Consider the following 15478-nt stretch of genomic DNA (forward strand, 5'->3'; position numbering starts at 1 on the left):
GTCATCTTAAAGAGAGAGAGACCAGGTGTCACTTTTAAATATATGCATTTCTATCAGAAACACACAAATATACTGAATGTACATATGAGTGCATAGTTAAAATGTAATGCCGGTGCAGCAGTGCATGCATACATATCAAGTTCACACCTACTCATGAATACACACACACACACACACACACACACACACGCACACACACATCCACACACACTTCCCCTCAGCTGGACTCTTATGCTTATCGTCCCCTCGCAGTGTTTGTGTTGGTTCATTGAGTTCTGAATCAACTGTTAGTCTGCGGCGCCACAAGAGGGGACAATTAGCCTAATGACATGCAGGAGCAAATCACACTCAGTGCTGTGCAAACACTTGCTCGGTGAATATTCATGTGCTGTTGGCTTTGCGGCTGCATTGAAAGGCGGCGCCGCTTTGCCTGAATACCAATCGTCACATTTCCACCTGAAGTTAACACCGTGATCAGACCGGTTGCTGGTGTTTTGGAGCTCCTCTTCACTCGAACACACAGACCACATCTGTTAGCGCCCAGGCTCCAGCAACACCTGCAGCTGTTAAACAGAGGCGCCCGCTCACCTTCTACTTTAATGGATGGAGGAGGAAAATGTCACATTGGAGTTCGCCGGGTTGAACTTCAGTCCCCATAAAAGGTGATGGTCTTGTTACAGTGCAGCAACCTCCTGGCTCACACATGACCCTAGATGCTGTTATCTTGAAAAGAAGGTCATGAGTCAGAGGAGGTAACAGCTCTTAGGGACAATTCACTCGAATGGTTAGAGCAAACCTCATGAAAGGTGAAAGAGAAGTGGCTTAAGGGTCTAATAACATATCACTGAACCCTCTGCCGTGTTCAACCTGTCGCCCTTCATCATAAACACAAGAAAACGTGAATAATCCAAATATCTTTTCATCTTCTCTTGGAAAATAATATCAGGAGGCGCTAAATGAATATCCATCATTTTGCAGATGACATGCTATAACACCACCTGGAAACTTGGACACACAGAACAGGAGAGACTGGGCTCGAACCGCTAACCCTCTGGTAAGTGGAAGACCCGCTCTACCTTCCGAGCCAAAGCCACCCAATATACTGTATCTCTATGGATAGACTATACGAACCTGAACGACTGTAATCAGGTAAACAAAACATGAAGGACTGGATGACCTGTGTTTTCTCGGAGAATGTAAACAAAATATTTATCTTGTCTCAAAGGTCTGCTGAAAAACGATTCCATGTGTCACCTTTCGATTGGACAACTGTTAACCCTTTTATTTGGACGTCCCAGTATGTCTGTGAAAAGCCTCCAGTTGATCCAAAATGCTGACAGGGACCAGTAAGGCCTCCGTTAAAACCCAGACAAGAATTTAAAATCCTTCTCCCTACGTACAAAGCCCCTAATGACCGAGCTCCATCATAGCATAAAGAGCTCATAATACCCTATTATCCAAATACACCACACCAGTCTGAGAACTCCGGCTGGTGCTATTCAGAAGTGCAGCCTCTATTATTGATAAAACTATTACACATACAAGTATTATTATTGTTACCATCATAACAGCCAGCGCGACAGTGCTTGAACACATAATAAACAGTGGAGCTGCTGCTGGTCTCTTTATCTTCTCTCTCACCTCTTCTCTTCTGTAAAAAAAGTAACATTGAAAGAAGTCACAGCGGGAAACTTTCAACAAAGTGTTCCGGTAACGTATGGGCTCCAACTGAGAGGGGAACTAAAATACAACTGTCAAAATACTTCCACTCTTGCGTGTATTAATGCTTGTGTCACATCCATTCATGCATGAATCATCAGAGAGTATCTTCTTGGATACAGTGGCTATGCAAAATACATTTGAATTTTTTATATGAAAAAAATCCAGGGTAAGTGTCTGTGAAGCCTCCGTGCCTCCAACCCCACAGCCTGTCTTGCTCTGAGTATTGATTTGATGCAGAGCAGGAGAGGATCCCATCATTAGCTGCTACTCTCCAGTCAGACAGAGCGGACTGTGGCACAGGCCGGCCACATGGAGGCGAGATTATCCTCCATTAGGTAACGTAATGGGCAGTGTTGTGCATGAACGAACGCAAAAGAATGCACTCATTGAACAAGTTCACTTTTATGAGAACGATGAACTGAACGCAACTCAATGACAAATAATGAATTTGAACGGTGAACGCGTTCATACTGTAGCGTCCTCGCGTATAGACAACAGGAAACTTATCCCTGTGGGGAAATTTATTAAAGTCCAGCGAACACGACACACTCATTGTTCGTAACTCCGACACTAATTTTATCCACCACTGTATTCTTCACTCCCCTTCCTCATTCACCCTTGATATGCCAACTCATTAGCCAATGATAGCCTGTCATCCCACAAAACCCTACAGCCATTGGCCTAGAACTGTCACGTGCCCCACCCCACCTCTAGGTGTTCCGTCACTTCTCATTATACACACACTTTTAGCGTCTTTTCCCACAATACCCAGGTGCACTACGTCACACACTACAAACCAGTTCATGAGAGGTGTGAACTTGCACAACACTGGTAATGGGACGGCTTCCTGTATTCACAAGAAGTCCAGTAAACTAGTCGGCTAGTTAAAACAAATAAAAAGCCTTAGGATGATAAGGGAGGATTTTAGCGGTTCAATAGTTTTGTCACAAAACTGATGGGATTCCTCAAGGCCTGCTCATGGTTAAGTACATTGTGTGTATTCAGGGTACATGGGGAACTCAGAGAAAATGCAAAATTGAAATACTTACAGTGTTTTATGGAAGATAAGCCAAATAAGATGAATAATGTGCAATCAAACAACCAATAAATCCACCAAGGCTGGGCCAACTCACATGAACGGGCAGGGGGGGGGGGGGGTGGAGTCCCTGCTCTGTTGGAAATGTCAGTTTAATGAGAAAAGCAGAGATGATCCGTAACCTTACTCAACACTGTCATCTGGAGGCACTCGAGTGTAAAGGTTTTAGGAGGTGATGAATAACAGGAAGCCGAGTCTTCCTGTTTTTAATAAGCCTCTTGTATTCGAACGGTTTCTGCCAACAGTCCACCAGTTATTTTTTTTCTGGACTATAATAACATAATAAAATCCCCAAAGAAGGGCAACATGTGTGAAAACATGTGACCAAGGGTCTCAAAAATCGTATTTATTGTCTTTATCTAAAATATTTTAGGTGCACACATCGTGGATTTGACTGAAAAGGAGTGTGAGCAAGTCAAAGAAAAGTTTATGTTGTTGAAAATGGATTAAATTGAATTCCTACACTCAACCTATTGCAGGCTAGTCTGTACTACAGGAAATGATTCTCAGGCAAAGATATAATCTGTATTTACAGAGGAAGAGACTGAGTTAACTCATTCTGTCCCTGTTATTTTAATTTCTCCTGTATATCAATATTGATTATGTTAATGTATCCAGTGTATTGCTTGTACATTTAATTATTTGAGACGCAATCATCGGTTTGATCAACTACATCAATATAAAATGCAAAACAGTTTAAACTAAAATGGCAAAGCTGATCCTGAACACAACATCCTGTAATGGTTATCTGTAACATGAGTTTTACCTTTACTTTGACATGTTAGAGCAATGTTCCACACAGGAAATCCGGTAAACTATCCTCACTTCTCATCAAAGGAAAGCAAAGTGTATGGGTTTTAATTGTTTAAGGTGCACAGTAGAGCTCAGGGAATTCAAAGGGTTCAGATAGTCTCATGTTGAGTAGGATGAGAATAAGGATGAGTAGGATGAGAATAAGGACGAAGGAAAAACTGGACATTTTGGAATCAGCTCTACTCTGTGCTGTCTCTGTCAGGCAAAGGAGAGAATCTGTGAGGTGCCCTCAAGGGAATACAGACGCAAGATATTGAAAATCAGACAATCTCAGCTAACGGGCTGGAACCAGACACTGTACATTCGCAGAGGGTGCGTGAATGTCGATGTCTGGCTCACTTGTGTATAACCTGAATATAAACTGACTCAGAGATCTGCAGAGCTGAGGAGACACAGAGCTAGAGAATAATATGCGAGACGCTGCTCGTGACATGTACCAGCAATGTTTTATTTAGAGAGAACCCAAATGCATCCCTGTGGAAGTGCGACACTGGACACTTTCATACATACAAAAAGAAAATAAGAATCTGACGCTACAAATACAAATATAGGTATATCAAACCGTCTTTTTAACTTGATATACAAAACAGATTATATATGTAGAAGATGCACATATAAACGCGTGGCTATGTGAGAAAGTGGCCTTTTGAGACTGAACAGCTCCTGCTAGGTTTGCTTGAAATGGAAAGCATCTCCTTGATGTTGAGTTTGCTGGAATAGAAAAAGCACTCAATCTAAATTTTTGAATTATTCATCCCTGCCTAACTGGGTTATCAACCATTTAAGGAGCCCTCCCTTTTTGCAGTTTGTGTATGTTAGGGAAAATGAAAACCCAGAGGGATCTAGAATAAGCAGACAATTCTGTTTTTAGCATAACATTTTTTTCGGTACCTACTGTACAGAGTTTTTGTATTGTAAAGCTTTGCTAAAGAGTTAAAACATTGATAATTATCCTAATTTGAAGCCTGAATTGTGGGTTTTGCTCTCAAAGATATATTTGTAGTGATCAAAATGACGATATGACAAAATATCCCACGATTTTTTACAAAACTCCTGTGAGTAATATCACCAAGAACCAATCCATAGGTGCTGATTAAAAGGCAACACTCTGCAGAAAACATGACACGGTGGCGTGTATACACAAGTACAGGATTATTCTTCAATGTATTTGTTACAGTATTTTGAGTATGTAAATGTTGAGCTCTTGTATTTTGTGTCTGGGGAGTAAAAAGGAGACGTTATTAACGACGCTGAATATCTGAACAAACTTTAGTCGGTGGTGCAAACATATCCAGCATAAGAAAACCCTTTTCATGCAAAATGATCTTCCATATCTAAAAAGCTAAAGCAATGGCGTGGGCTAAAAAGCATGTAGACTGTTTCCTATGATCTACCTATCAGCTGTGATAGAATCTCCACAGGTTGTTGGAAACTGGCGTTTCGAATCATTCACCCACTTCTTCCTGTGCACATGGGACTTTCCTCTGCCACACAGTGAGCACTGGAGGTCAAGAGGCCTGATAAAATCCAGGGTTCAGTCTCAGAGTTTAGGCCACCGCTTACAATTATCTGCTCGACCATAGATTGTATCATTCAACATCACACTGCGGAAAACCTTCACAGACAACTTTAATGTACACGAGAAGACACGATTGACAGATGACACATCAAAGCATACAAAGCAAGCTGATGCTCTAATAAAGATTTAAGAAATGTAAGGGGTGCAAACTACACAGACACAATATGTCGGTACATGGACATATTTAGTATCAAACTATTCGTTCTGAATATATTTTCAATTTTGTTAGGTTTTGAGAATTAGAACGAGTTTTGTGTGCAATCTGTACTTCCGTCTTCCTGAAAGGCATCGAAACTGGAATGAATCTCAAGAGAATGCAATAAAATGTTACATGAGAAAAGCAGAGCTGCTGATTTTATATCAAGGATCAGGTCGCTGCTGTGATGAGCATATGGTGAGATTCGTGGCTCCTGAGTCCTAGAGAACAGAAGATACTTCTCTCTCCTTTCTGGGTGGAGAGGTAGAGAGAGCAGCTGTAATCTTGCACAGAACAGATGTGAATGCTTCCCTTTATCTTGCAGGTGTGGAATTTACTTTCTAGAAATGGTTCACAAAAGCTTGAGCAAAAATCGATATACATGGCGTTTTCCACTGGCTTCAAATAAACCAGCAGGGTTTTGCTGAGGGTTGGTCATCTGTCCGCCTTGGAAATTGAGAACCTTTTCCCACTTGTGCCAAAATCTAACTCTCGGGTTCTCATTGTGTGAAGTTCATGCTCACTTCCTTCCCCTCCATGTCCTTAAAATCATCGGACTGCAATAGACCCTTTAAGGCCCAACGTGGTGCACGGGAGAGTTATTCTTCACCAGGTTGATTTGACAGTCCTCTCCTTTAAGATGCATGAGGGAAGCAAGGTGGAAAGTAGATGATGGGTGAGGTGATACACTCCGGCCTGCACATGGTCAAGTTGGAACGCTGTGAGAGGTGGAGGCTCATAAAAGAAAAATAAATCTTGGTGCCATTTCAAACAGCAGCTCCTCTTTTCTGTAATAACACTGTAATTAGCCAACAATTACACTAATTAGACTGACATTACAGAAATTGGAGAGCAGTTATTTTTTCAGCTGCTATGCGATGATTTTCTTTAGAAGACAGAGATGAGCGCAAAGACCCCGTATAAGAGAGCGCAGGGGTAAGCCACCAACAGCTGCTGCCCGTCCATGGCCAACGCCGAGATGAAGATCTTTGAGGCCGAGAGGCTGCACCAGCCGATGATCGCTGAAGTTAAGATTATACCCACCAAGCCCCTAGAGAGGAAACAAAGAAGAAGCAGGACGTTATCTTTGGCTACATCAAAAAGTACCTGCAGTAAAGGAGCATTTATAGAATTGTATTGCATGTGGAAGATAAACAAATATGTGTTTATCTTCTGTTATTAACCTTTGCACTCTATCCAGTACATACAAGTTTATCTTGGTTTTTACAACTAGACAGTGTCTTGGCTTGTGTCTATACACAGAAAATCCCTGGCTTAATTTACAGGTTATATCAACACTCACTGTAAAGAGAGGAGGACTCCGAAGCTGGAGAGGAGGATCATGGGGAGGAGGCAGTATCCCAGCACGCTGGCCACACAGCCGAAGGACACGCCCGTCATGCTCATAAGGTTGAGTAGACAGTACATGCCGAGGCAGCCAATGGCGCTGATACCGTAAACATAGCCAAACTGGATCTTTCCTGCCTGTGAATGGAAAAAAACAAACAAACAGGGATGCATTCATACGATGACGGCCATACAGGTGGGTGTATATATTGTTTATGTGCAGCATCAGAATCAAGTATTTAATAAATAATTATTCACTAAGGTTAATCAAATTATTTACCAGGAGGAGTGTTGCTCCAAAGGCCAAACAGAAGACCATGGGGCCCGCGAGGTCCGTCTCGTTCATGATGCTGCCGTCTGCTGCTTTCAGCGGATGCAGCACCGTCAGGGTCTTCTGCCAGATATGGTCAAAGTTGATTCCTAATTCTGGAATAAGCAAACGAATGGCACATTAGACACAATGGACATAACTTTAATCAAACCGTCTTCTGAAGACAATACTTCCACAAAGTTGCTAAATAAACACTAGAGCCACGCAATGGTCTCCAAAATACATGATTCTTTTTATTGAGAGATCCATTTATCACTTTTCTTACTTTATGGGGAAAGCAGCTATAATGTGTTGCTGCCATTATCGCTCTCGATTTTAAATTACTCTGCTTTTCATTGTGTGTAAGTGCACTAAATGTTAGTTTATTTCTTCAAATTATTATCAACGTTAGTTTATTTTCAGCTTTGAATAAGAAACACAGTACATAATTTGAATTCTCACTCTTTAGCATCCGTAGCAACATATGACATTAAGGTTTTATCTGTTATTAATAATTGCAGAACTACAAATATATTATCGCGGTTTACAAAAACAATCTAAAAGCAAAGTCGGAGGAACTGTACAAGAACCACAGGGCTATGAGGAGGTCAGATCCTCCAGGTTGTGGTTCAACTACCTTCTAACAGCGGTGGCTCGTCATCAAAGCCACTGCTGTACAATGATTGTGCCGGGGATGGAGTGTAGGTCTGTGCGGGCTGGAAGATTTGTCCCATGTACGGCTGCTGAGGCTGCATTATCCCTGGGGTAGTGTAGCCCATGGGCTGGGAGTAGTCATACTGACCGTATTGCCTGGAAAAACACATAGTAATTAGGTTAAATAACAGTCTTTGACAGAAGGACAGAATTTCTACCTTCAAATTTTCATTTTTCTTCACAATGATGAATCTGTGAGGCAGCGTTAACATTTAAACATTTTTTGTTGCCATTCAGTTGTCAACTACTTTACCAAAAAGATAGATGACATACGCTCTTCATTTTCTGATCCTCCTTCTATAACCACACTTCCAACAACTTCATCTTCGTCCCCTTCGCTCTCCTCTTTCACCCCCCTGTCTCCCAATCAAGTTCTGACCTTGGTAACCTCCGCCCGCCCGACCACCTGCCCCCTTGACCCCATCCCTTCTCACATTCTCCAGTCTATTGCCCCTGACCTTCTTCCTTTTCTTACCCATCTAATCAACACTTCCCTGTCAACTGGCTGTTTTCCTAATTCTCTGAAGGAGGCAAGAGTAAATCCTCTACTGAAGAAACCCACCCTGGACCCGTCTGAAGTAAATAACTACAGACCTGTCTCTCTCCTTCCCTTTGTTTCCAAAATTCTTGAGCGTGCTATCTTTAATCAACTTTCCTCCTATCTTAACCACAATAATCTTCTTGACCCTCACCAGTCTGGTTTCAAGGCAGGTCACTCAACTGAGACTGCCCTCCTTGCTGTCTCTCAGCAGCTTCACACTGCTAGAGCAGCCTCTCTCTCCTCTGTCCTCATCCTTCTAGACCTCTCTGCTGCATTCGACACAGTGAACCACCAGATCCTTATTTCCTCCCTTCAGGACCTCGGTGTCTCAGGCTCTGCTCTCTCCCTGCTCTCTTCCTACCTCAATGAACGCACTTATAGGGTAACTTGGAGAGGGTCTGTGTCTGAACCTTGTTCCCTCACTACTGGGGTCCCTCAAGGTTCTGTCCTAAGTCCTCTCCTCTTCTCTTTGTACACCAACTCCCTCGGCTCTGTCATTCACTCACATGGCTTTTCCTACCATAGCTATGCTGATGACACCCAACTAATCCTGTCTTTTCCCCGATCAGAAACACAGGTAGCAGCACGAATCACTGCCTGTCTGACCGACATCTCTCAGTGGATGTCTCAACACCACCTGAAGATTAACCTTGACAAAACTGAACTTCTTTTCCTTCCAGGGAAAGACTCTCCCATCCACGACCTGACTATTAACTTTGACAACTCTGTGTTAACCCCCACTCCGACGGCTAGGAACCTGGGCGTAACACTCCCTTACTGCCAACATTTCTGCAACAACACGGTCCTGTAGATTCATGCTGTACAACATCAGGAGAATACGCCCCCTTCTCACTCAGAAGGCGGTGCAGGTTCTGGTCCAGGCTTTGATCATCTCACGTCTAGATTACTGTAACTCGCTCCTGGCAGGTCTACCTGCTACTGCCATCCGACCTTTGCAGCTCATCCAGAATGCAGCAGCTCGACTGGTTTTTAACCAACCTAAATTCACTCACACTACTCCTCTCCTCCGCTCCCTTCACTGGTTACCAGTGGCTGCTCGCATCCGGTTCAAAACACTAGTACTTGCGTACCATGCTGTGAACGGAACCGGTCCAGTCTACGTCCAGGACATGGTCAAACGTTACACCCCACCCTGTTCACTCCGCTCTGCTTCGGCCAATCAGCTCGTTGCTCCCTCACTGCGAGCTAAACATCATCAAAAACACGACTGTTTTCCGTCCTGGCTCCTAAATGGTGGAATGAGCTCCCCATTGACATCCGGACATCAGAAAGTCTAAACATCTTCCGCCGAAAACTAAAAACATACCTCTTCCGACTTTACCTTGAATGAAGAAAAAAAAAAAAAAAAAAAAAAAAAAAAAAAAAAACTAACAACTTTTTGAAACTAACACTTTACTAGCACTTAAATGGCACTTACTTATAGCACTTTGTAGTTTTGCTTTATTTGAAGAAATTGTATTTTCTTGATTCTTGTCGTCCTTGGTATGTACCCTCGGGTTTGAATGCACTTATTGTAAGTCGCTTTGGATAAAAGCGTCAGCTAAATGAAATGTAATGTAATGTAATGTAAAAAATCTGCACCTATTCTTATAAAACCTCAAAACCAAATCATCCTTCCTCATCCTAAATACAAACTTGGATGGAAGTTTCAAACTCACGTCAACAGTTGTGTTAAATAAAGTGTTACACATAGGTAAGTAAAAGTCTTTAGCAGCTAAAACGGCACGGAAATAATGAGAAACTGTGTTGCTCTTGGAGGAGTAAAGAGCTGAGGGAGAATTGAGAAAGGATGACTCCATTTGACTTACTTGTTTTCAGTGTTGCTGTTGCTGTAGCCATAGGCGGCCTGGTTTTGGTCCTCTACACTGTAGCTGGACTGGTAAAAGTCAGTGTTTAAGTTGTCAAACCCCGACATCTCTCAGTCTGGAAGAAACAGGAAGATAACAGATCAGCTAGTTAGTCTGCAGTCAGGTACGCTCATCTCTAGACATAAACTACGTGTTACACACACTCTGCCAACCTTGTTCCTTTCCTGTTAAAGCAATGACTATCACGTTATTAAAATCCTAAATGCTGTTCAGTTGAGCAATAATGCGCTGTGATAAATTAGGTCACGTTGCCTACAGACACATTCTACACGTTTTCCTTGGACTCAGAAACTATATTTTTATGATCAAACCAACATAGCAAGAGACAGAATGTGACGTTAACGTTTAGTTATCCGCAGAGGATTGAGCATTAAATAATGTATTTAGTAACTACACTATTATTGGAACATCTCAATCCAGACTTTGCTGATATGCAGTGGAATCCATTCTTCCCTCTATCCGTGCTTCTGCTGCTGGTAGCCACACAAACCTGAAACATGTCATATCCAGCCCTAAGCTTGAACAGATGACGTCTGGTGTGTACTGAAGGCTGACTGTAGGGTGCCAAAAAGACCTAAGCACGTGACACTTAGTATTTACTAATTGTCACCATGTGACAGGGCAATAACAAATATCAAAAGACTCTCATCAAAATCAACATAAACTGTTAATAGATCTGAATTTCGTGCGTAGTTGTCACTGGTGATGAATGATGCTTTAACCCTGAAACCCGGAGAACAACAAAACCTCGCAGGTAACATTTCTATACAGTGAAAATCACTATGGACATGGAAATAAGACCAGATTTGAACTTGCAGACTCACGGGCCGCCACCAAGTGTTTAATTACAACAACATTAACCGAGGCTGCATGACGGATGTTTGTTGTTAACCTATAAAAAAGCTTTGAACGTCAACACTGTAAAGTTAACGCAGATGAGAGCAAAAATAATCACAACCGTCCACCCCCTGTTATAAAGACATCGTTATCTGATGATTTAAAACAGAGCTAAGGAGGCTAACTTATGTAGCTCCACACAACACAGGGACATAATCTGGTGCTAGCGGGATATTATTATAAAGTGCGCTAACTATCAGACAACTGGACGACCGCAGCTGATCAGAGACAAAACACGAATCTAAACAAAACACTTGATAAACTGCTAATCATTGGGAGGCTGACGTACCGTTAACTCTGCTGCTACTTGGTGAGCTAATGCTAGCTTAATAACAGCAGTTGCGACCTGGCCTGTATTTATTTTTTGTGCCTAACGTCAGTGGTTGTTTTAATATTTCACTATCTTTCGCTCAAATGATCTTCATCCCCGAGACATGAACTCAGCACGAACGCCAACAGTTACCTTAGCTGTTGACGAGTCCGTCCGCAGCTCTGCCAACTTGTTTGCGGCTGCTACGTGTCAGGAGCACAAATGTAAATCTTCCGGGATGAGACCGGATGAGACGGAATGGACCGGAAGCGGCGAGGGGACACTCAGAATCTGCCCTTCGGAGAAAATGTAGCGCGACCTGCGGACCGTCAGTGGTATTACACAATCGACGTCATCGACTGAGAACGCCACGTGCAGAAAATGAAAAATGAACAGAAACACAAACTTACTCTTTCTGGTGGTGACACCAAGAAAGTCTGGAAGGATCTTTGTGAGTTTTATATTCATCATATTTAATGAATTTTCATTATTTTGGGGAAATTTGGATTTGCTAACCCCCCCAAAGAAGATGTTTTTTTTCGTAATAAATTCGATTTTGTTTGGCAAAACATGCATAAATGCAATTATAGCAATATAGGATCCTGTTCTATATTTTTTTTTGAAAGATGTTGAACAATATGTAAACCAGGATACTTACATGATTCATATGTATATTGTACAACACCCCCAGCTTGTTTGTTTGTATTGTCCTGTGTGCTATTTTATACACTTGTTTCTTATTCTGAAGTGTGGAGTTAATTGTGGAGTGGTTGTTTATTCGTGCAGCTGAGCCCTGGGATACTCTGGTGACGTGTCATAGATGGATGGAAGGATGAGTGGCAGGTCCGTGGACAGACATTGATGTTGAGAGGTCAGAGGACAATGATCAGAGGGGTTGGAGCAAACAGAAAATCTAACTCACATCTCCATTCTGTGTTGAGCCTCTCAGAGTACACACCATGTCCAACCTTAAACTTTCCACTCATATCTGCCGAAAACGATTTGATGCAAAGTAAAATATGGTGATGATACAAAATGTATTCAGAATACCAACTGAGCACTGAAAGGTCAAGTGTACCTATTTAGAGAAACATTAGCAATATAATAGTCTTTATACAATTGTTAATAAACAAAAACAAGACTTTGGGAAAAACACAGAATTTCTAAAGAGACACGGGAAGACTTCTGAAACTACTTTGCCCATCACAGGTAGGTATGAGACCCTTGTGGGTTCTGAGTCATCGTCTGAGGAAACCAGGGTCTGATGGTAACAGAGACAAAGGGTAGAAGATAATTTAACAGGACAAGTGCGGAGCTCGAGGCAAGAACAAAGGTAGTCTCTTTCATCAGGAGGCAGAGGAGCCCATCGATCACTAGGCCCGTGCGGGAGAGCTGGGCCACTACCAAATACTGCAGGCGGATCCATCCTCTCTGATGATGACAGATAATGTAAAATAATTGGATGATGACCTCTGCTGGGAGGAAACAGGGACGGGAGGGGACGGCAGCCTGAGACATCATCAGGGAAGTTGGCGTGACCGATAATGAATGGCACACTACAAACGAGGGACAGAAATTAAGATAAATTGTCGATCCCCTCTCCAGTACAGGATAGATAGGAATAGAAAATGACCAAATATTATCCTGGACTTTTACTCTGCAATTACAATTTTATTTAATTATTTTTGCCTCTTTTAGCTTAAACTGAAACATCCCTGTTATATATTATAGTAAACTGTTTGAATTTCCACCATAGATTAAATGCCTGAGTGTTAGGGGAAACTAAATTACACAGACTTGCCTCTAATCCTAGCCAGGAGTTATAAAGGGATTTTGCCCTCTTCTTGCCAGGAAACTTTGTTACCATCACTAATGTTGTGTTCCCCATTGAAGACTGTGCAGCCAACTGGATCCAGGACTTTATGTTGAATAACCTATATTCCAAGATTGTTCTACTAAAGGAGACTATGGTCATTTTCAGGTCCTTAGTATTGATTAAAAAGGTTCACGTGCTCTAATGTTCAGAAAAGCCTATCGCTCCTCTTTTCAATCTCTGTCTGAAATGCTTGGCTTTAGCTCCTGTCTCTTTAAGACCTCAGATCTGCTCTGATTGGCCATCTGGCCCTCTCTGATATGATTGGTGAATTTCTTCCAGTGCATTAACGTGTGTAAGAAATGTCGGCCTCCACTCGCTTTACCTGGCTTCGTAAGGGGGCGTACCAGACCAGATGCATTAGCTAGTTATGCAATGCGATTATGTCAGATGACATCACAATGGTTAGAAAGTCTCTGCCAGAATACTACCGATATGTTTCTGGAGATCAGGAGCAGTGTTTCCTGTCGGGGGGAGGAGCTTCTTCACTGTGAACGTTGTGCTTTTCAACTTTGCAGATCTTTTACAGACACAAAACACAGATAACACACCCGATGAAAGAAAAACTGAAAAGGTACAATACGGCTCCTCTAAGGTTTGTGTTTATACTGAACAACAGGCAGATGCAATGTTTGTCAAACAAACGTTTCGTCTGTATAGACCCGACGTGGATCATTTCACTGTTATCTCTGCTGCTCCTACAGCAAACACGAATCATAAGCAGAAATGAGTTGCCTGCCCTCCACTGGCTCTCATCGTTCCTCGCGCATTAAATCATTTCCAAACTTGAAGAACATGATTCTTCTTAATCCACTTAATGAGAGAAAATTGAAAAGTGCCAGAGAGGGTAATTGAATACAGGGCAGTGTGTTGCTCTGCACCGTCATAATTGCCTTCTTTTATAAAGTCTCTGCTGTAATCCTGCTGTCACTGCCTGGGTGGATGAGTGGATTAAAACTAGTGAATTTCCTCACACTGCTGCAGCCTCTCGTCTCCATCCACCTACCCCAGCCTCAATCAGGGTTTCTCTCTCTGCCTCCCCGGGATCAAGGGGAGAGGAAGAAGAAAGAAATCTACCTGTTTTATCACGAGTTCTTCTATAGAAAATATGGAAGCAGAAGGGAGATAATATTCCTCCTTCTCCACATAACATATAATAATGAGCGCCAAACGCGCACAGCTCTATCTTTAAAGCAGAGATGGATTCAGCCGTTTCCTCGGTACATTACGAAAATAAATTCCATTAAATCATTTAATTCAATTTCCTGCCGCCCTGTTGACACGACTGCTGCACAGATCATAAATTAATAGACATCTGCTTCTTGCGCTCTCCTTTCTCTGGAGCAGCTCTCTTCACTCTGTGAGAGATTCTCAGTACACCAGCAAGAAAAATAACAAACAGCAGCTAAAGTTTGTCTGCTCCAAAATGAGATTTCCACCCAATCGAGATTCAGCAGCCTCCGCAAAAATTATATCATCGTGAAATCATACCTCATCCCAGAATATTTTGATCACACCGAAACTAAATGTAAAGGATAAAAAATGTGTTATTCTGAGATATCCGTGCCGTGTTTTTTCGTCCACGTGAAAAAATTAACACACATGAGTGTGATTTCACGTGAACCTTTGATTCTGGAGCGGCAGCCAAGCCTAATACAGGTCTGATGCTTCCTGGGGGAGGGCACTGTGGAGCTGTGCCATCTCCTCCTCATGCGCCTCTGGCTGGCAGCGAGGACGGCACCAGTCGACCCACGAGTGTTCTACCTGTCAAAACAGATTTAGAAGCTTCTAAAATAAGTCTCATATTGTAAACAAAACATGGCCTTGGTTCCCCTTCCTTCTTCCACACCAGCCTTCCAGCCACTCAGCCAAGTTTCACTTCCCGGTTACTTTTGTCGTGTAGGATTTAGTATTACTGATGCCATTCACTTGTGTACACCCTGCTGGACATTAATTAGTTTCATCCCAGTGGATTAATGGTGCTTTGTTATTGCAGATCAAATCATAGAAATTCTATATTTGGCCCTCCCCCCGCACGCGAAAGCATCTTGGGGGTTGTTGTTTGTAACATTTCCAAAGTGCAGAATCCATATCTCACAATTAAAGTTCCATACCTCTTACATTGTTGATGCAAGGATCGTTCGAGATTGATTTAAGCATCAAGGCTGATGCCAAAATCAATGTGTTTGGA

At 42.4% G+C, this 15478-nt stretch overlaps 1 protein-coding gene across 1 annotated transcript; it reads right to left on the reverse strand.

Moving 5' to 3' along the window:
* Positions 1 to 4058: 4058 nt before the first annotated feature.
* On the reverse strand, positions 4059 to 11662 carry yipf5 (Yip1 domain family, member 5). Its single transcript, XM_062406041.1, has 6 exons — positions 11568 to 11662; positions 10148 to 10262; positions 7701 to 7873; positions 7034 to 7179; positions 6710 to 6891; positions 4059 to 6457 (listed from the first exon to the last, which is right to left on the reverse strand). The coding sequence occupies exons 2-6, from the start codon at positions 10252 to 10254 to the stop codon at positions 6295 to 6297; spliced, it is 771 nt and encodes a 256-aa protein (XP_062262025.1). The 5' UTR covers positions 10255 to 10262; positions 11568 to 11662; the 3' UTR covers positions 4059 to 6294.
* Positions 11663 to 15478: the final 3816 nt, after the last annotated feature.

The sequence above is a fragment of the Platichthys flesus genome, chromosome 15, assembly GCF_949316205.1.
Source record: "Platichthys flesus chromosome 15, fPlaFle2.1, whole genome shotgun sequence".
Taxonomy (NCBI): domain Eukaryota; kingdom Metazoa; phylum Chordata; class Actinopteri; order Pleuronectiformes; family Pleuronectidae; genus Platichthys; species Platichthys flesus.